The sequence below is a fragment of the Squalius cephalus genome, assembly GCF_949319135.1.
Source record: "Squalius cephalus genome assembly, chromosome: 23".
NCBI lineage: Eukaryota > Metazoa > Chordata > Actinopteri > Cypriniformes > Leuciscidae > Squalius > Squalius cephalus.
In genome coordinates this window covers 12,317,041-12,338,378 of record NC_137144.1, presented here as the reverse complement: position 1 = coordinate 12,338,378, position 21,338 = coordinate 12,317,041, and the positions used below count along the sequence as shown (strand labels likewise).

Genomic DNA, 21,338 nt, shown 5'->3' with positions numbered 1-21,338 from the left:
TTTTTCATTTTATTTTACTTAACGTTTTAGTAATTTTGTTGTGTATTTTTGTCATTTTCATTATTTTTACATGTCTATATAGTTTGTATTTTTCATTTCAGTTTATTTATTTAAATTACTTTTGAAAAACATATTTAGTTATTTTACTACATCTAGCTAAACTAAATGTAAATGAGAAATGTTGCCTTGCCAAATAGGTGAAATAAAATAAATGTATATATATATATATATATATATATATATATATATATATATATATATATATATATATATATACACACACACACACATATGTACATATATATATATATATATATATACATATATATACATGTATATATACATATATACATATATATACATATACATATACATATATATATATATATATATATATATATATATATATATATATATATATATATATATATATATATATATATCTCGTGGGCTCTCTGAGAAATACACTTTGCTGTTTTTTTTTTACTTGTCCTGCTGTGATTCAGAAGTACACTGCCCCCTCTGTTCATAAGATAGTCCTACAGTCTGTGAACACACCAGGAAAACTACGATTCCCAGAACCACGATCTTTCCTGCATGACGTCATGTTGCACGGATGAAAACAATCGCTGATGATACTATTTATTTCAATACAAAAGACAGATTGCGTTTATAAGAGTGATAGATATATTATTCGATTCTGTGCCAAATAAGAAAGCACTTCAGCTGCGTGCAGCTGTAATACGTGTAGACGTGTATTAGATCAATGGCGTCATCAGAGTGGCGTCTGTGTTTGAAGCTGGTGGATCAACCATCTCTTCCCAAGTCGGTGCTGCAGTTTCCAGAGACTGAACCTGGAGATGTTCCTCCCGGCGGGTATCGGGTCTCCACTCTCAAGCAGTTGGTGTCAGCACAGATCCCAGATGCCATACCAGATCCTGAGCTCATAGGTAACATAACATATAATACACGCATAAGACTCACTCATTCATAATATTGGGTGGCACAGTATGGCAGTATTAAGACTGTTACATTTCAAATGAGTACATGTTTAATAAACTAGTAAAAAAGAATAGAGCCCATAATGTTATAAATTGATGTGGACCTCGAAGTCAAATTAAAACCATTAAAAGTTATTACTATAAGGGTTTCATTTTGAGCTGTCAGCCCGTTGCAAGCATGTATTCCTGTAGACTAAATAGGCTAATGCTTATTTTATATTATATTGGATTTTTTATTTATATTAATTCATAGTGAATCAATTTCAATAACTATTGATCAGATATTGCTTTGCCGTTAGTTACTATAATAATTACTAGTAATTATTCTATGCCAATATGCTGACTAAAAATGCTAGTGAATTCTTTGGAATAATGTGGTTCAGATACAAACTATTCTAAAGTTAATAGTTAATATTCCAACTGTTGTACCAATTCCAATTTTGCAGGTAACTGATCTAGTTCCCAATTTTTTTCCTAGTCACTAGTAGTAACTATCTTAATAGTCACCAGTATCTATTCCAGTCACCTATTCATGATCCCAATTGTTAATAGTAAATAATAGCTTTTTTTTTTGTTGTTGCTTATATGTAATGACTATTAAGAATGGCTACTTTATAGTTTTTTTTTATAAAAACTCTTGCTAGTAGGATGCAATTTTACGGTTTAACAGTATGCAGAGAAATCACAAGCACTATTTAAGTCAAAATATGTGAAATTACACATATTACCAATAACATATATAACATCATAACATATAATAAGGGAAAGATTATCTTAGGTTTGAATTCAAAGTCTATTAGAGAATTACATGTATTTGTCCATAACAGAGTGGAAATTTGTCATTAGTTTAAAAAGCTTCTGTAATATACAATACAATACAACCACACCGGCCAATGCCCGGTGACTTCAGAAAATTTACTACAGAGATTTACTAAAGTAATCAAATGTAAAATAACACTGCATAGTCTTCACTGTATAAATTAAACATCCTTATTAATTAATCCTTATTAAAGTTACAAAAGTTTATTCAACCAAGAGCAGTGAGTGATTTTTTTCTTTATCCTTTGTTGTTTGATTAACATTAAAAACAGACCGCAGCAGAAATATTAGGCTACTGTCACTTTAAGAGCGAATGCACAATCTAATATACTGATAATGTTACACATGCGTGCACTTTCTCAACTGTTTATGTTCACTTAAGACATAACCAACTATGTTTACTAGGATACTTGCTATTTTTTTTACATAATTTTGTGTGAATTCGTCTGCTCAAGTGCAAGAAGACGTGAAAGAGAGCTCCTCAGTTTAGTATTCTCGTGCTGTCAGAAAACGTGACTTTCTGTGCATGGGGTTCGGATGTGTTCGCACACGAAACCTTCCACACAGCGTGCAAGTAACGAAATGAGCTCTATTTTGAGTCTTCTTGTCAAGGCTTAAACTTTCGTGACATTGAAGCGCTGGCCTGTCAGCTGTCCATTCACGTTTGTTCACGTTCATGCATTGTTAGAGTTCATAAAAATGTTACCGGCCATGAACCCTTGTTGATGAAACTTGACAAGATTGCAAACAGTTTTCCCATTATCTCCAATGACAGAATTAGTGTACTGTGGTAGAAAGCTAAAGGATGACTTGACCCTGGAGTCCTATGGGATTCAGTCTGGATCCACTGTGCACATCCTGAGAAGGTCATGGCCAGAACCTGTGATCCATCCCGGTGAGTCGATGCAGTTATTTGTTCTTCTGTTGAACACAAAAGGAGACGTCAGGCAGAATGTTCACGCTGTTCTTTTCCATACAAGTGAAAAATATGTAAAGACAAAAACTGTCAAGCTCCAAAAAAGACAAAAAGCAACATAAAAGTTCCATAAACATGGTCCAATATTTATTCCTCTATGTTCTTCTATAGAGCCAGTGGACAAGGCTGCAGCTGCGAGGGAATTTCGGGTCTTGCAAGCAGCTCTTCACACCAGCACTGCATACAGAGATTCGGTAGGTTGAATAGACGGTAGTGAGTGGCATACCGATTTAGCAATGGCTATGAGTGTGTGTTGATGGTTCTGGATGCTTGGGTACTTTTTCACGCAGTTCTTCTTCACCCATTCCAGGTGTTTAAGATGCTAAACAACAAGGAATCCCTCGACCAGATCATCGTGGCAACTCCTGGGCTGAGCAGCGATCCTGTGGCTCTTGGTACGTTCAGAAGCAGAAATGATTTGTGATGTGAGGTGCGTTGAAGACTTACAGTACTTCTGTTTATTGACTACATTTTCAGGGGTTCTTCAAGACAAAGACCTCTTCATACAGTTCACTGACCCAAGCATGCTTGACACGTGAGTGAGCCTCATTACAGTAAAAATGAAATCGCTGCTTTTCTTTACGAACTGCCCCAACTCATCCATAAAAATACTAATAAATGATTATTAGTATTAATATTAATAATAAGAAAAAAGTAAACCAATATTAAATGTAATTAATAATAATGACGATGGTGATAATAATAAAACAACAACACAAATAATAATAAATCAATTATGTTATTATTAACTATTCAGCATAAATATAATAATTATTGTTATTATTATTATTTATTATTGTTAGTAGTAGTAGTAGTAGTATTGATAATAATACAATAATAATAAATAAATACTTGTATATGTTATTATTGTTAATAATAATCTATCAATAATGATCTATCAATAATAATCTATCAATAATCAATAAAAATATCAATAATGGTAATAACAATAATTATTAATAATAATATTTATTATTTATTTAATCACATTTATTATAATTATATAAATTATGCTTTATTATACTTTTACTATTAATTATATTTATAGTAATAAATATTATAATTAATAATATTTATTATTATAGTATTTATAAGAATTAATAATATTAATTGTAATTATTATTATATTTTTAATAATAATAATATAATTAATATTAAAAATTGTTTTTATTAATTAACTAATCACTATTAATACAACAATTGTTATTACTCTTAATAATAATAATATAAATCGACAATGTTATTCATATAATAATATAATAATCAATCAATAATATCATCATTAATCATGTTATTATTATATAAATAATAATAATTATTATTATAAAACAATATTAATATAATAATTATTATTATAAGCAGCAGCATCCACCGTATTAATAATAATAATAAATCAATACTGTTATATGCAATTTATTATATTGTAAATAATAATAATAATAAAAACAACAACAATAATAAATCGATAACGTTATTATTAATTAACTAATCAATCTTAAGTAATAATAACAATAATACATCAATAATGTTATTAATTAGTTGATAATATAATAATAATAATTAACTTGAAATATATAATATTATTATTATAAAACTGTCATTTTAAAAAATAAATTAATTTAGGTGGAATTTATATTTGTATATAAAACAGATTTCAAGCATTTAAGCATAAGCAGGTAAGTTTGTAAACTTTTTTGACTGGCAGTGATTGTCTTTATAATATTTCATCAAAATGTCTTTATAATATTGAATCTTTCCTTTTTGGCTTATGGGTTTGTAAATGTGTAAATTGTGTTGACTTAATGTTGAACATGTGGTTTAACCGCCTCAAAATGTGACATTTGAATCATATGCTGCACTTTGGGTTAAAGAAAGTTATACCACCATCTTAACTGTCTCACCAGTTTGGCCAATTCCCACCCGGCACTGGTAAATGCCATCATCCTGGTGTTGCACTCGGTGGCTGGCAGCGTGCCGCCCCAGCAGAGCGCCAGCTCCTCCAGAAATGTGTCTTCTAGCTCTTACAGTGACATGCCAGGTGGGTGTCCATTTAAACACAATTTAAGTGAAAAATTGCCCACCATTAACATAATGTGACAGGTCATTTTGGCGATCCAAAGCAGATTTAATGCTTGGACCTTTTTTTTAATCTACAGGAGGTTTCCTCTTTGAAGGCATGTCTGATGATGAGGAAGATTTCCAGTCGGTTTGTTATGATTTACTGTTCTTCATTAAGAGTATGTGCATTTGCGATATTGGATCCTAAGCCTGCTTTATCATCTGTAGGTGAATCGTGGTGGGCTGTCCACTCTTGCGAGTGGTTTTGCCGGCATGAGGCCAGCTACTCTCGGTTACAATGGAGCTGTCGGCCCCAGACCAATCACTCAAAGTGAGCTGGCCACAGCTTTAGCCCTCGCCAGCACCCCCGAGAGCAGTGCTGTTACACCAACTACTGGAAACCAGGTACAGTGCACTTCAATAGACTATACATACCATTATAGGGTTTATTAATATATATACATAAGGATATATAAGTAAACATTTGAGGTTAGTAAGATTTTTTTATGTTTTTGAAAGAAGTCTCTTCTGCTCACCAAGGCTGCTTTTGTTTGATCGAAAAATACAGTATTGTAAATATTATTACAATTTAAAATAACTGTTTTCTATTTGAATGTGTTTTAAAATGTAATTTATTCCTGTGATGACAAAGCTGAATTTTCAGCATCATTACTTCAGTCTCCAGTGTCACATGATCCTTCAGAAATCATTCTAATATGATGATTTGCTGCTCAATAAACATTTACTATTATTATCATTGTTGAAAACAATAATATGCTGCTTCATATTATAAGAACAGCTTTTATTTGTACTAGAAATCTTTTGTAATATTCTTTTTGTAAAATAATATAAATTTATTTACTGTTACATACTGTTACATCCTTTCTGAATAAAATTATTTTCTGTTAATCTTAAAAAATTTCATTTAATAACAATGTTAAATGTAATCTTTAGCAGATCAAAAACTAAATATATATTTTTTTACTGTTTTATTTTTGTGATGCACAAATTCTCTTGTAGTTTTTTAGAAGTTTTATTTTTAATTTATTTAGACAAAGTGGTATAGAAATGAAATATTTATATATATATATATATATATATATATATATATAAATAATATATAAACTAATGGATAATTGTTGGAATTTTAATTGAAGTTTGTTGTGTTTGTGTTTTGTTTGTATAAAAGCTTATTTCTGCCACAGAATAAGAAAAAATAAAAAGGTTTTGAGTACTTGTGAGTTTATACCTTGCAATTCAGACTTTATAACTCACAATTGCATCAGAAATGTGGGGTAGAAATTTATAATAGCAAGTCCGAATTGCAAGTGGAAAAAGACAGAATTGTGAGATATAAAGTCGCAATTACCTTTTTAATTTTTAATTAATTAATTTTATTTTAAACATGTTTCCATATGTTTGAGATTTGCACACATTAATAAAAGAACAAACATATCTTTGTCTGTGACAGGGTCCCTCTTCAGGAGTGTCCCCTATTCCTGCAGGCACTCCTATAACAAACGACCTGTTTAACCAGGCACTGCAGCAGGCCCTGCAGGTCTCCAGCATGTCCAGCTTACATGTGAGTAACCACCAGAGATCCAGTGCCAATTTAGACCAGCATCATTATTACAGCACTTCAAACATCTAAAATAGAGATGTTCAAACAGAGTTGGGGGAAGTTACTTTTAAAAGTAATGCACTACAATATGGTGTTACTCCCTAAAAAAGTAACTAATTGCGTTTTATGGAAAGTAATGCGCTATGTTACTGTTGCGTTATTTTTTCTTACCTGGTCTGGGCCTGCTTGTTTTACAAAAGTTCAATCTTTGGCAAATGTTAAGGCCCTTTCACACCAAAAGTGAACTGAATAAGCCTCAGGCTGAAGGAAAAGCAAATTCACACCTGAACAGTAGAGGGCGCTGCTCAAACAAACCTTCTGCTGTGCTGCCATTCTGAAATGCAGAAGAATAGGATGCACGAGAAGAAAGTTCAACACTCTGGCTGCATTCGAAAGCGTATACTCACTGATTAGGTACTTAATTTCAATAAGATCTTAACGAGCGCTAAAAGAATAGTTCCCTTTCATGAAGAAATGAGATCTTCGCAGAGAGACCAATCTGTGCGGTCATTAAAAATGCGGACTCTCTGTGGTCATTAAACAAATGTCTCACAAATGTCTCATTCCCAAAGAAGTAAACCAAAAGGTAATAAAGTTCCTTAGAGTTTAGAGATAACTTAAGCACACAGAGGAGGGTGAGTCTTCCAGGCAAATGGCATTCTGCTCCCAAAAGGTGTAAACTCTGAATGCAAATTCCCATTGTTAGCAAATGTTTTCATGTGAAAGAAGTGTCTATATAAAGAAATGCAACGAGGCTCAGGGCGATTCTGGAACTCAGATCAGCCCATAATGTTGAAGGATCTCAAAGACTTCAGCATTATGTATTTTTCAAAATGTCGGGTTTAACCTACATCTTTTACTCTTTATCTCTGAGCATTTGATGTTATTGTATTGATTATCTTTGAACTGATTGTGAAATTGGCATGATACATTTACCTGACATAATAAATTGTTGCATTTGATTTTATTCTGAATTACTCTGTAGATTACTCAAGTAGATTAAGTAGATTACTAAAATACTCAAGTAGATTAAGTGAAGTCTTATATTTCTGCAAATCTGAGTCCAGGGTTAAGAACATACTAGATCCCAGTTTAGATGGAGCGTGAGGCACATCTAGTGGGATTCTAGATTCCTGACTAACTGCGTGATTTTAACTAAGCTGTTATGTAGTCGTAAATAGGGGGCTAGATAAAAATACTATTAAGGTAATAGCAAGCGTTGAAGCGGCATTATCTTAATGTACTAGCCATAACCTCTGGTTATTGTTTGGGCTTTAACTAAGTTGTTATATGGGCGACTCTAGGGGGCTACATGGGTACTTTTTAACAATAGCAAGCGTGTATGCGGCATTGTTGAATTGCTTTAGCCATAACCTCTGGTTCTCTATCAGACTGGTGAGTTTGTGATCATGAGATCCATGTAAAAGAACTGCCTGTGCGAGACTCTCTGAGCGACATAGATTCCTAATGAACGAGTAACATATAAAGTAAAGAGTTAAATAGAATAATCAAATGTATTGCTAAACTGTTATATAATTAACCAATAACCAATTGGGCAATCTAACCTAAATTCGAGGTCGTGATAAAATGGAGTCAGATAAAAGCTTAAATGGAATTAAATTACTTTGCCACGCGGAAAGACAGTAATGTGCAGAGGCCTTCACACGTTCTATCGGAAACCGCCATTGGGCTGATGTAGACGGGCTTACAGATGCGGGTATGTCTGTGGTTCCGTTGGTCCAGCTGGTACGGTCTCTTGGAGCCTGGCTAGCGCTCCGCAGACCATCCTGCTGGTTCATCCGCACCATCAGACTCGGCTATGCGATTCAGTTCGCCCGGCACCTTCCCAAGTTCAGGGGCATCCGGTTCACCACAGAGCTGGCCACCGGTGCTCCTGTCATACGGGCAGAGATCGAAGTCCTACTGGCGAAGGACGCGATCGAGCCGGTCCCTCCAGCTGATATGAAGGCAGGGTTCTACAGCCCCTACTTAATTGTATCCAAGAAAGGCAGTGGGTTATGGCCAATCTTGGACCTGCAAGTTTTGAATAGGGCCCTGCACAAGCTCCCATTCAAAATGCTCACACAGAAACGCATTTTCGAATGCATCCGTCCCCAAGATTGGTTTGCAGCGATCGACCTGAAGGACGCATACTTTCACGTCTCGAGTCTTCCTCGACACAGGCACTTTCTGCGCTTTGCTTTCGCGGGTGGGGCGTATCAGTACAAAGTCCTACCCTTTGGGCTGGCCCTGTCACCTCGCGTCTTTAAGGCAGCCATTGTTCCACTCAGGGAACGCGGGGTTCGCATCCTCAACTATCTCGACGACTGGCTCACTCTGGTCCACTCGCGAGAGCAGTTGTGCAAACACAGGGACATGGTGCTCTGTCATCTCAACCTGTTGGGGCTTCGGGTCAACTGGGACAAGAGCATACTCTCCCCTGCGCAGAGGATCTCTTATCTCGGTATGGAGCTGGACTCGGTCAACCAGACAGCACGCCTCACTGAGGAGCGTGTCCAGTCGGTGTTGAACTGCTTGAATTTGTTCTGTTGGCTAGCCAGTGTCTTTCCCTTGGAAGAGCCCGCTCTGCCGTCTCGCTCTGCCGGTACACTCCCCCCCCCCTAGGATTAGGCTGGAACCACCCCAGAGACTTCCATATGTTGCACTCCCCTGCTTGGCTAGTCCATATGTGTATTTTCCACATGTTACCTCCCTCCGGGCAGGTTGTGGCTCCGCAGCGTTCTCCTTCCCCTAGGAAGGGCACGTTTTCCCAGTGTTATCCAATGTTCTCACTGAGTGGGTCTTGCGGAACATAAGTGGCCAGGACTCTGCCCCTGGCCCGACACTGCCCCTGCCCCTGGACTCTGCCCCGCATAAGCTTCTGCCCCTAATAAAGGGAAAGAAGTGAGGCTTGTGAGGCCGATGAACGTTGGAGTGACCGACATGAAAGGGAACATCTCGGTTACGTATGGTAACCTATGTTCCCTGAAAGAGGGAACGGAGACGTTCGTGCCGTCGCCATGTTGTTGTACCATCGCTGCAGACGACTGGGTCCCTGGCTCGGCTCCTTAGCGAAAACCAAAGATGCGTTGCACCTGCTGCTCATTAGCTGGCGCAATTATTGCATGCCAATGTGCATTTGCTCGTTTAGTTTCTCTCTAAGTAGATTGGTCTCTCTGCGAATATCCCATTTCTGTAGGATCCTTCTGACGAATGTCTTCGTTCCCTCTTTCATGGAACGTAGGTTACCATATGTTACCGAGACGGTACTATATAGCCTGAAAGCGTGAAGTATGAATGCAATCCGGACATCATCTGCCATGTTGACGTTATCATGTGACCTACAACGTTATCACAAGCGCAACAACTTAAAGTCCCCCTGTAGTCAATAATTTTATCCTTTAAAACTCACCATTGATCACCAAAATGACATATTTAAATGTTTTTTCCTTGAAAAAAATTTCTTCATGCCTTAAAATAGCTTGAATGTAACTCTACACCCTTGACTCATTTAGTATACGCGGTTCTATAAACATGCAAATTAGCCCTGCCTCCACTCACTCACACCAGCTCAGAGATCCACTCGCTGATGATCACACGTTGACCTGATTGGTTACAAAGTAGTTTGTGACATCAGAAACACCAGCGATTTTGAGACAGTGTTTGGTTCACTGCAGTTTTAAGGAGAAAATTCTTTTTGTCTCATAATTTATTAATTTTTTTTTTTTTTGCAATGATTTCAAGAAGACGCAGGAATCTTTCCTCCCTTTCCTTTGTCTCCCTCTCTCTCCTTTCCTCTCTCTCACTTGCTTCCTGGTGCCATCTGTCTTCTCTTCCTCTGGCTTCACGTTCTCGTCTCTCCTCTCTCTCGTTCTCTGTGTCTCCTTCTCCTCCATTTCTCTCCTTCTCTTCCCGCTTCCCTCTCCTCCACCCCTCTGATCACATCCTCAATGTCTTTTGGTCTTTTTCTAGATGCTCTCGCTGGATGTGGGCTCACTGAGGATGAAGAGACCACAGCAACATCCGGGCCAGATGAGGCAATAAGGGCAGGTGGAGTGATGGAGGGTCTTATACCATTTCCAGGATTCTGCTGTGGCTCTTCATCCTCAGTGCTCACTCCAGTCTGCCTGCCTTTCCTGTAAAATGTTAAATAGACATTTAGTAAGTGTCTTTAAGACGTATATGGTTTATGTAAATCCACTTTGGAGATGTACGTGTTCTTACTGGAGCTCCCCTGTTAGCTATACACAATAAAATGTGTTTTTACAGCAAAATCACAACTATACTATCTAGCATCTTTACACCTTCAACAATTCAACGGTTTACTCTACAGTAGTTCAACAAATGCTATTTTAACTCAAGGCACCGTGTTTACTCACATTTGAAAACACCCGCTTCGCTGATCTCTGCGATGTTCGATTATGATGTATCCTCTCCCGTGGCCTCCTGGGAAGGCTGGGATAGAAAAGTATCCATCGATGAGTGCTTCAGAATCTGGGCCATCTGGGGATTTCTTGCCTACTGTATGAATACTGAGGTTTCGGACATACTACTCTTTTCACGTACTGTTTTCTCCTACTATATAGTAGGTAAATAGGCTTATATAGGCGGACGCAACATTAGTCCCCGAATCTCGGTAATTCTCTGTACTTCGGGATACCTCCCTGAAATAACTTTTGGCAGGTTGGGGTGTCTGGAAGTATGCTGTTTCGAACACAGCCTCTTCAGCAATAAAAACAACAAAATGAAACACAAATATGATGTTTAACTAAAGTCATTTTTGCCTTTTCGTATGGTTGAAATTGATCATCAAAGGTCAGCAGCAAAGACATATTGGTTAATAACATGAGATTACATATATAAAGTGTATTTGCGTTATTTAGCATTTTTATTCATTGCAGGTTTGTGTAATATTCTTAGTTTGCATTTTTCTGTTTTTTATCAAATTTGAGGAAGCCTGAATCTGTTTTTGTGCAAGTGAGATGAGTAAATGCCTGCTCACATTTAGTCTAAAACTACAATAACATCAAGTTCACACACAACGCCTCTGCAATGAAATCGTTGATTTCTCTCAACATGGGGACAGAAGGGATGTCAGTCAATACATGAGAATACAAAGTAACTTTTGTTACTTATTCAAAAAAGTAACTCTGATATTTTGTTGTACATTTAAAATGAATGCATTACTTTACTAGTTACTTGAAAAAAGTAATCTGATTACTATTGTTACCCCCAAAACTGCTTCCAAAGACTGCCAGCACAGCTTGTTTTGCACACATCTTCTATGCATTAAGGTCCGAACACAATATGATTGAATCTTTTTGAAAGATTTAGATTTGTTCAGGTTTGGTTTGATTAAAATGATCTCTGGTGCGATTGCTCTGTTAGTGCGGTTCATTTGAACGCACATACAACGAGCATTTATCGCAGCATTCAGCATTGTTTTGGATGTTTGGCAAGTAAAAAAAAACATCATAAAAGCCATTTTTTTGTTTTGTATCTTTACAAAGATAAAGATATCTTACTTTGTAAGACTTTACGAAGTCTTAAAAATCACAGTGTGAATGCTGAGCGAACCAGGACTGAATCATGTATCATTTTCTGTTTTGGTCTGGATAAAAAACAAACAAACAAGTGAACCAAACAACAAGTGTGAACAACACACAAAGTGATGTTGCTGATTCTGGAGTGACTCTCTTTCATACTGTGTGTAGAATCAGTGGCAGTCGCAGCTCCAGCAGCTGCGGGACATGGGCATCCGTGATGAGGAGCTCATCCTGAGAGCCCTGCAGGCCACGGGCGGAGACATCCAAGCGGCCCTGGAGCTCATATTCGCTGGAGGTGCACCATGAGTCAGTTCACTGAAGAAACATTATTATGTCACAACCAAGGCTCCCTGCATTCCAAGGCAGATTTACCACTACATATTCAATATTTTAACTACCTATTTGATAGTGTGATTTATCTTTAACTTATATTTAAGTTGTATTTGTCAATATGTACATTGAATGTGGTGCTATTAGCTGTTTTTAAGAGTAGCCTAGTTACTGTATTTGTGGAAGCTGGTTTCCGCCACGAAAAAATTTAAACAAGAATCGATAATTCGAATTGAACATTTATAAAAATAGAAAATAGATATAATTCAGACTTTTTTTCTCTCGCAGTTGTGAATTTTTATCTTACAATTCTGACTTTTCTCGTCGCAATTGTGAGTTTATATCTCACAATTCGGAGAAAAAAACTCAAAATTGCGAGATATAAACTTTCAATTGCGAGAAAAACATCAGAATGGGGAAAAAAAAGTCTCAAGAAAAAAAGTTGAGGGCCTACGCTACAATTGATCACATTTGTACATTCCTGCTGTGTTAACTGTTTATATGTGTTCGTTCTATTATCCTGGCAAATATTGATAACTAAAAGCTACCATTTGCCTGTTCAGACAATCCTTGTTATGTTTTGTTTTGTCATTTATTAAAATGTTCCATGAATACCATAAAATTGGTTTCACTGTAGTTGTCTGTAAGGATGAAAGTCGGTATCTATTTTCTAAATGCATCTTAATGATCTTATTGTGAATATTTTTTTGAAAATTGTAATTTTTAATTAAAATCTATGGAAGCCCATTTCTCCCACATAAGAAAAATCATTTAAAAAAAATCATGCTTCTGTAAATCATAATAATGACATGAGAAGTTGAAATTTATGAGATGAAAAGTCAAAATTATGAGATAATTTTTTTTAAAATGATGACATACTATTATATGACATACAATTGTATGACAGAAAGTAATCATTTAGATTTTTTTTATCTCATTATGTTGACATGAGTCTCATAATTATGACTTAGTATGTCAATTTCGACTTAATTTCATAATTTTGACAATTGTCATAATTGTGACTTAGTATTTATTTCGACTTTTAATGTCATAATTAAGATTTGCTTAAGTATGTTTTTTTTAACTTCCATAAAAATGTCATATCTTCCGAGAATGACAAGACTTTGTGACGGTAAATGTGACAGCTTTTTGACAACATTTTAACTGTTTACTGACTGATAGACAAAGATCAGTGGAAAGTAGCACACAAATCAACAATAAAATAAATATCAATAAAAAATAAGTACATTTTTAAAGTACAAATTATGAATATTGTAGTAAAGCATACTTTCTATATTTGAAAGAAAAGCAGTGATAGTTGCATTGAACTGTTTCAATGAACAGAATCAATCCATTTTTCATGATTACACCTGTTATTTTATTCCTAGTAAAATGTGTTTTTCTAACCAATTATACCACAAATTGCAGAGAATACTAAGAAAAATCTCAATAAATCATAAAAATCACCATAATAGGCTAATACAATTTATATAAATATTACATCTACAGTAAATACAGTACAGAACTTAGCCAATATTCAACTAACAAATGTGTTGTCAATTATTTGAGTTTAATTAATTTGTTTTAGGTGGTAGGCCTAACAGTAAACAATTTCCCCATGACAAAACTAGAACAACTTATAAATGAATTTCCCTTTTTTTTTTCTCTATACAGACCTGATTATATTGTACATCTTAGGTCAGTGATCTAAAATTAGTCTTTTATGATAGATATCCTGTCACTTTGGTCAAACTATCTAGCCTATATAAGGCATTATCATCCGTCTCAATAACCGTTTACGTTTTTATGGGCTTAATGTTTATCGAAGAACTTCAGAACAAACCATATATGGAGTTGTCTGTGTGAACTGGTACCCTATAGGACAATAACCAGGTTAAACGTCTTATAAAAGCCTTTGTCACAGTTTGTGTTTAGACATATTTAGCGATTCCAGTTTCAACTTTAAAGGTATAAAATGGCCGAGACAGATTCGAGTCCTTTACTTTCTGTTCATCCTTCAACTTGCTTGGTTGATGAAAAATTTGAGGTGGAAGTTCAGCACTTGCCTGCCGATTCCAAAATCACTCTTCACGCGCTGATTCACTCAGACGATGGAGACGATTGGGAAGCGTTCGGCCACTACACCAGTGACTCTTCAGGGACCGTTAAGGGTACAGTACTTCATTTTAAACTCACATACAAATACACGTTTGTGTCTTTTGACGCGTTTTTAAATTTAATTCACTGAATTATTATTCCACAGTTTCCAGAGATAAAAGTCTTGGTGGGACATTTGAGGGAGTTGAAGCCATGGCTCTGCTGTGGAGTATGAGACCTGTTCCTGAAAGTAAACCAGGTCGCCTGTAAGTAAATAAAAAGAAAGATAAAGAGATAAACAACTGCACCACATTTTTATTGCATGAGTGAACTCATTATTTAAAGGGACAGTTCACCATAAAATGAAAATTCTGTCATTATTTAGTCCCCAAATGTCGTTCCAAAAACTGTATGCTATTTTTTTTTTTTTTTCTGAGGAAAAACAAAATGAGAATTTTGTCATAAATTGAATTTACATTTATTGAATTTTCTCTGGAGAAATCCATTCATTAAAATAGGAATCCACGTGTTTTGGAATTTCATGTGCGGCATTTCGCAGATTTTTCAACAGGTTCACCATGTTGACCAACAGAAAGATGTTTGGTTTGAAAGTGAGCCGTGTGTATCGGACGTAGGCCAGTTAGAGCTTTGCAGGTAAACCTTACTCACCTGGCCTCAAGAGGTACGCTAGTGACTGAGGTCTTAAGCGTCCTTGTTAGTGCGCACATCTCCCACGCCAGAGACCCTGGTTCCAATCCCGCTCAAAGCGGGTGGAGTATGATGGTTTGTCACGTCACATGTCCATAGGCTGAAGCTATGCAGTCTGTACCGGAAACAGAAACGATTAGTTCCCCTCCAGAGTCTTCGGGTCCGAGTCGTTCGTTTATCACTATAGAATCATTATAACAAAAATTCACAAATCTATAAATTGTAAGAAATTTGAAACACATGTAACTGTAAGAGTAAAAAAAATAAAATACAATGCTATGTGCATTGTAAGGAGGTTTGGGAATTATTAACTAATTTCTGTATCCAATATGGCCGTCACGTGACAAAGGAACGAACGACTCAGACTCCGACAGTGAATGAAAAAATAACAATTTATACACTATACGGATGAGTACATAGTGCATAAGTACAAAAGTGCATAGTGTATAGTGCGTCATTTGGGACGCAACTTAGGTGAACTAATCATTTCTGTTTCATGTACAGACTGCATAGCCACAAAATTCCAAGTCACGTGAATATCTATGGAAATGACTGGATTTCGCCCGTGTAAATGTGCCGTAAAAGCTCATTTAGCGTATCCTGATTTGAATTGACAGATTTAAGAAGAAAAATGTCCAGACACCAGTTAAAGTGGTGTTTTCTGTGCATGAAGGACACCTTGCTAAGGGCTTCAAGCATCGCACACCCCTCGCATCAGCTTCTGCTGAACGCTGGTATTTGGCTCCTGATGTCCAGAGGGTTGAAGTCGCAGAGCGCGGGATAAAGGGGACACTCTTCATTCCCCCAGGTATGGATTAATGATTAGATGTCGTCTTTGCCCATATATTGGTCTATCATTCAGTAGTATATATTATAGGCTAATTGAATTGTGAAAACATTTTTATTTATCTTTAATTTTAATACTATCAATATAAAATAATAATAAAATAAAAATGATAATATAAAACAAAAATAAGCTAGGCTACATATAAAAATGCACAAAATTGTTAATTTATTATTTAATATATTTATTCATTTTATCAAATTTATTTACACCGCCATTTAAATGTTTTGGTCAGTAAATTTCTTTAAAAAGAAATAAATACTTATTTAGCAATGAAGCATTAAATTGATCAAACGTGACAGTAAAGAAGTTTCTATTCATCAATGAATCCTGACATTTCTTTTAATCACTGTTTCCACAAAAATAATAAACAGCTGTTTTTCTATAATGATAAGGACTATTACAATATTACAATAAGAAGTAAGATAATAATCAGAAATGTTTCTTGAGCAGCAAATCAGCATATTAGAATGATTTCTGAAGGATCATGTGACACTGGAGTAATGATGCTGAAAATTCAACTTTGCATTAAAGGAATAGATTTTAAAATATTTAATATTTAAATTTTAAAATATATTCAAATAGAAAACAGTTATTTTAAATTGTAATAATATTTCACAATATTATTTTTACTGTATTTTTTGATCAAACAAAACCTTGGTGAGCAAAAGAGACTTATTCTTTTGAACAATAGTGTATAATTATCATAATTTATTAGTTATTTTATCTTCCGTATTAAATCGTATTAATTTTAACAAACCAACAGCATACGGTCAGGATATACTGTAAGTGATGTTTAAATACACCTCAGTGCTATGAAGGATTCGATCCAAATCATACAGAAACAGCACATGAAATATGTATTTTTCTTGTGCCACAAGAGATGCACTTATTTTAAAACCGACCTACCCTGTAACCTTGTACATCATTGTACATTCTGTCTACATTTATAGAGGCTTAAGGGACTTCATTTATATGCATGTGGGTTTGTAATGCAGGTTCTGGACCCTTTCCTGCTGTGCTGGACCTTTTGGGCGGGCAGGGGGGTCGTGTTGAGTATCATTCAGCGCTCCTGGCTTCCCACGGCTATGTCTCACTGGCCCTGGAATACATCGGGCTCCTGAATGCTGCAGGAAAACTACAGCACATGGACAACACCTACTTTGAGGTACAGTACGCTACAATACAAATAAAATATATATTTATGGTGCTTTTTGTGTATACAAAAATGCTGTATTAAATTGTTCAAAAGTGACTGTACTTTTAGTGGAGCGGCTAAGAGATATAATCGTTCAGTTTATGATACAAGTGTGAAAATTGGCATGAGCAGTCTCCATGGGTCACTTGACAAGAAAATTGTCCAAGCCACTTGAAATTTCAAGATTTTTCATTTTTCAAGATGGCCGACACCTTAGTGGAGCAGTTAAGTGATATAGTGGTTTATTTGGTGATACAAGCATGAAAATTGGCATGAGCAGTCTCTGATGGTCACTAGACAATAAGCCACCCACAGCTACTTGAAATTTCAAGATGGCGGCCATTTTTCAAGATGGCCGACACCTTAGTGGAGCAGTTAAGTGATATAGTGGTTTATTTGGTGATACAAACATGAAAATTGGCATGAGCAGTCTCTGATGGTCACTAGACAATAAGCCACCCACAGCTACTTGAAATTTCAAGATGGCGGGTATTTTTCAAGATGGCCACCACCTTAGTGGAGCAATTAGGCTCATGGCAATTTTCATGCTTGTATCACCAGCTAAATGATTTCTTAAGCCTAATTGCTCCACTAAGGTGGTGGCCATCTTGAAAAATGGCCGCCATCTTGAAATTTCAAGTAGCTGTAGGTGGCTTATTGTCAAGTGACCCACAGAGACTGCTCATGCCAATTTTCATGCTTGTATCACCAAATAAACCACTATATCACTTAACTGCTCCACTAAGGTGTCGGCCATCTTGAAAAATGGCCGCCATCTTGAAATTTCAAGTGGCTCGGACAATTTTCTTGTCAAGTGACCCATGGAGACTGCTCATGCCAATTTTCACGCTTGTATCATAAACTAATCGATTCTGCCAAACATAAGCACTTAGCCGCTCCACTATTTGTACTTTTCAATGGATTAAAATGAATTTTACATCTAATTTGTTGATTAATTTTGCATTTCATACAATTCATACAACAAATGCATTACGGAGGGTAATAAGGTATATACTGTAATATACACCTTGAAAGTATTTCATTTTCAGACTGCCTTTACATTGCTAAAAAAACACCCTAAAGTTTGTCCTGACAAAGTAGCTGTGATGGGGATGTCATTTGGGGTCCCTGTAACTCTGGGTTTGACGGCATACTCAGAAATTATGGAGGTGAATACGTCTTAAGTTCTCATTTACATCAATGCATTCGAGATTTGATGCAAATTCAGTGATGCAATGTGTTTAATTTGCTTTCTGTTCTTTAATCACAAACTCAGCCCAAGTGTGTGATTTGTGTGAGTGGGAGTCACATAATGCCGCTCAAAGGATCTTTGGCGGATGTCTATGCAGCACTGCAACAGTGAGAAACACAATTTTCCCATTACAGGCACGATTAGGATGCATTACGTTATACCAACTGTATGTTAATGATTAACTGTTAACAATTGTCATTCTGTCAATGCCAAGGAACGTAGAAAAAATCCGCTATGATGAAAAGATGAGAATAATTTGGCGGGATCTGTTGTTGCCAATACCAGTTGACCCTTCCAAGAAAGTTGAGGTATGAAAATGATTCAGTTGCTGGGAAAATGGTATAGAAAATGCAGTTTTTTACTATAACGCAGTATGTGTTTATAGTTCATGCGGTGGGTTTTGTTTTCACCAGATGGGCAAAATCAAATGTCCTGTTTTATTGATCGCTGGTGAGGATGATCAAAACTGGCCAGCATCAGAATCTGCAGAGGATGTGAGTCGATAAGTTTCGTACATTAAAATGTTTGTCTTTAGCACTTTCATTTAATCTCAGGTCAGTCATGATGCTCAGATCTAATGGCCTCCTCCGCAGATGAAGAGGATGATGGAGAAGGCTGGGAACGCTCATCTCCTAACTGTTCTCTCGTACCCTGGAACGGGTCATCTTATTGAACCGCCCTACAGCCCCCACGCCCGATTCAGTGACTTCAAGTTACTGGAGGCAAAAACCAAAGGTTAAAGTCTGAAACATCAATAAAACAGCTAGTTGTTCACTGAGTTTGAGCTATCTAGCCCTTGTGTTATGGTCAATTCTGGGTCAGATCATTATTTTCTGTGTTGAAAGTACTTTGCAGACAGACAGACATACAGACAGACAGACAGACAGACAGACAGACAGACAGACAGACATACAGACAGACAGACAGACAGACAGAAAGATAGAAAGATAGATAGATAGATAGATAGATAGACAGACAGACAGACAGACAGACAGATAGAAAGATATATAGATAGACAAATAGACAGACAGACAGACAGATAGAGAGAGAGACGGATAGATAGTTTGACAGTCAGACATATAGATATAAAGATAGATAGACAGACAGACAGACAGAATGATAGAAAGATAGACAGATAGATAGACAGACAGACTTACAGACATAGAGATAGAGAGACAGACAGACAGACAGACAGACAGATATAGATAGATAGACAGGCAGACAGACTGATAGAGAGATAGACGGATAGATAGATAGATAGACAGTCAGACAGACATAGAGATATATAGATAGATGGACAGATGACAGACAGACAGACAGACAGACAGACTGATAGAAAGATGGACAGATAGACAGACAGAATGATAAAAAGATAGACAGATAGATAGACAGACAAACATACAGACATAGAGATAGATAGATAGATAGATAGATAGACAGACAGACAGACAGACAGACATAAATAGATATATAGACAGACAGACAGACTGATAGAAAGATAGACAGATAGATAGACAAACATACAGACATAGAGATAGATAGATAGATAGATAGACAGACAGACAGACAGACAGATATATATATATAGATAGATAGATAGATAGATAGATAGAAAGATAGACAGATAGATAGACAGACATACAGACATATAGATAGATAGATAGATAGATAGACAGACAGACTGATAGAAAGATAGACAGATAGATAGACAGACATACAGACATATAGATAGATAGATAGACAGACATACAGACATATAGATAGATAGATAGATAGATAGATAGATAGATAGATAGATAGATAGATGTGTGTGTGTTGTATTTGAGGATGTTGAAGTGACTGTGGTGTGTATTGCAGTGATGATTCTTTGGGGAGGAGAAACGGCGCCTCACAGTCGAGCTCAGGAGGAGTCCTGGCAGAAAACACTCGCTTTCCTAGAGGAGCATCTCTGTGACAGCAGCAGAGAAGTTACACCATGCTAATCATCTTGTGTATGTGTGTGTGTGTGTATATATATATATATATATATATATATATATATATATATATATATATATATATATATATACATTATAGAGATATTTCAATAATTACTAGTAATTAAAATAACAAATTATAAGTTTTATTTTAAATTACTTATGCTAATATATAAACCTTGGAATGGTTTATGTGGAAAATAAGCTGCTAATCATAAAATTAAAGCACAATTTATTCAACAAAATAATTTATCTTTATATTTAGACAACTTATTGAAGAACTTTGTAAGTATAATTTACAAAGAGCACTGAAGTATAAAAAAATAAATAATAATTTCTCATTTTTGACAATTTCAGTTCATCAAAGATCCATTACAACAGATGTAACAAGTTATATGATGGTGCAATTAAAAATGCCAATAACTAGCATACTCTTCAGTTTCAGTTATTTGTTAGTTGAGCTTAATCATGGAGTGGTAATTGAGCATCGCAGTAATTAAAGACATGTTCAGAAATACACTGGCCTCTGAGTTTCACTCATGCAGGGATGCCAAGGCTCCTTTCCAGCCTCTACACCAGTCTGAAAGTGTGCCGTCTCGGCGGGCTTCTTCACCAAAACATCAGGGAAATCAATGAAATGTTTATGTGTTTTTATTTATTTCATTTTTGTCTAACTTCAATTGATAAGTTCTGTGATTTCTTCTTTTGATACCAAAAAAACTGTCACAAACTCTCGCTGTGACGAGGATCAAAGCATGATGTGTGAAGCTGCTGCCAGCTCCAGACAGGCCTGCCAGAACATCTTACACGAGCAAATCTGGATCCTCAGCATTAGCTATTTCACTTCGTGGAGCTATTGATGTTGATGCCAAACAGTGATGATAACATTTGTCTCGTTTGTTAACGTCCAGA

General features: G+C 36.0%; 2 protein-coding genes across 2 annotated transcripts; both read left to right on the top strand.

The window, feature by feature from the left end:
• The first annotated feature begins 535 nt into the window (after nucleotides 1–535).
• Nucleotides 536–13,564, top strand: ubl7a (ubiquitin-like 7a (bone marrow stromal cell-derived)). Its single transcript, XM_079860016.1, has 10 exons — nucleotides 536–950; nucleotides 2,596–2,715; nucleotides 2,908–2,990; nucleotides 3,107–3,191; nucleotides 3,274–3,331; nucleotides 4,701–4,834; nucleotides 4,953–5,002; nucleotides 5,083–5,259; nucleotides 6,326–6,436; nucleotides 12,190–13,564. Exons 1-10 carry the CDS (start codon nucleotides 767–769, stop codon nucleotides 12,325–12,327), a joined length of 1,140 nt encoding a protein of 379 aa, XP_079716142.1. The 5' UTR covers nucleotides 536–766; the 3' UTR covers nucleotides 12,328–13,564.
• Nucleotides 13,565–14,156: 592 nt separating this feature from the next.
• Nucleotides 14,157–21,041, top strand: acot19 (acyl-CoA thioesterase 19). Its single transcript, XM_079860008.1, has 11 exons — nucleotides 14,157–14,522; nucleotides 14,615–14,714; nucleotides 15,774–15,964; nucleotides 16,999–17,168; nucleotides 18,248–18,367; nucleotides 18,475–18,557; nucleotides 18,665–18,758; nucleotides 18,864–18,944; nucleotides 19,044–19,185; nucleotides 20,308–20,439; nucleotides 20,972–21,041. Exons 1-10 carry the CDS (start codon nucleotides 14,327–14,329, stop codon nucleotides 20,430–20,432), a joined length of 1,302 nt encoding a protein of 433 aa, XP_079716134.1. The 5' UTR covers nucleotides 14,157–14,326; the 3' UTR covers nucleotides 20,433–20,439; nucleotides 20,972–21,041.
• Nucleotides 21,042–21,338: the final 297 nt, after the last annotated feature.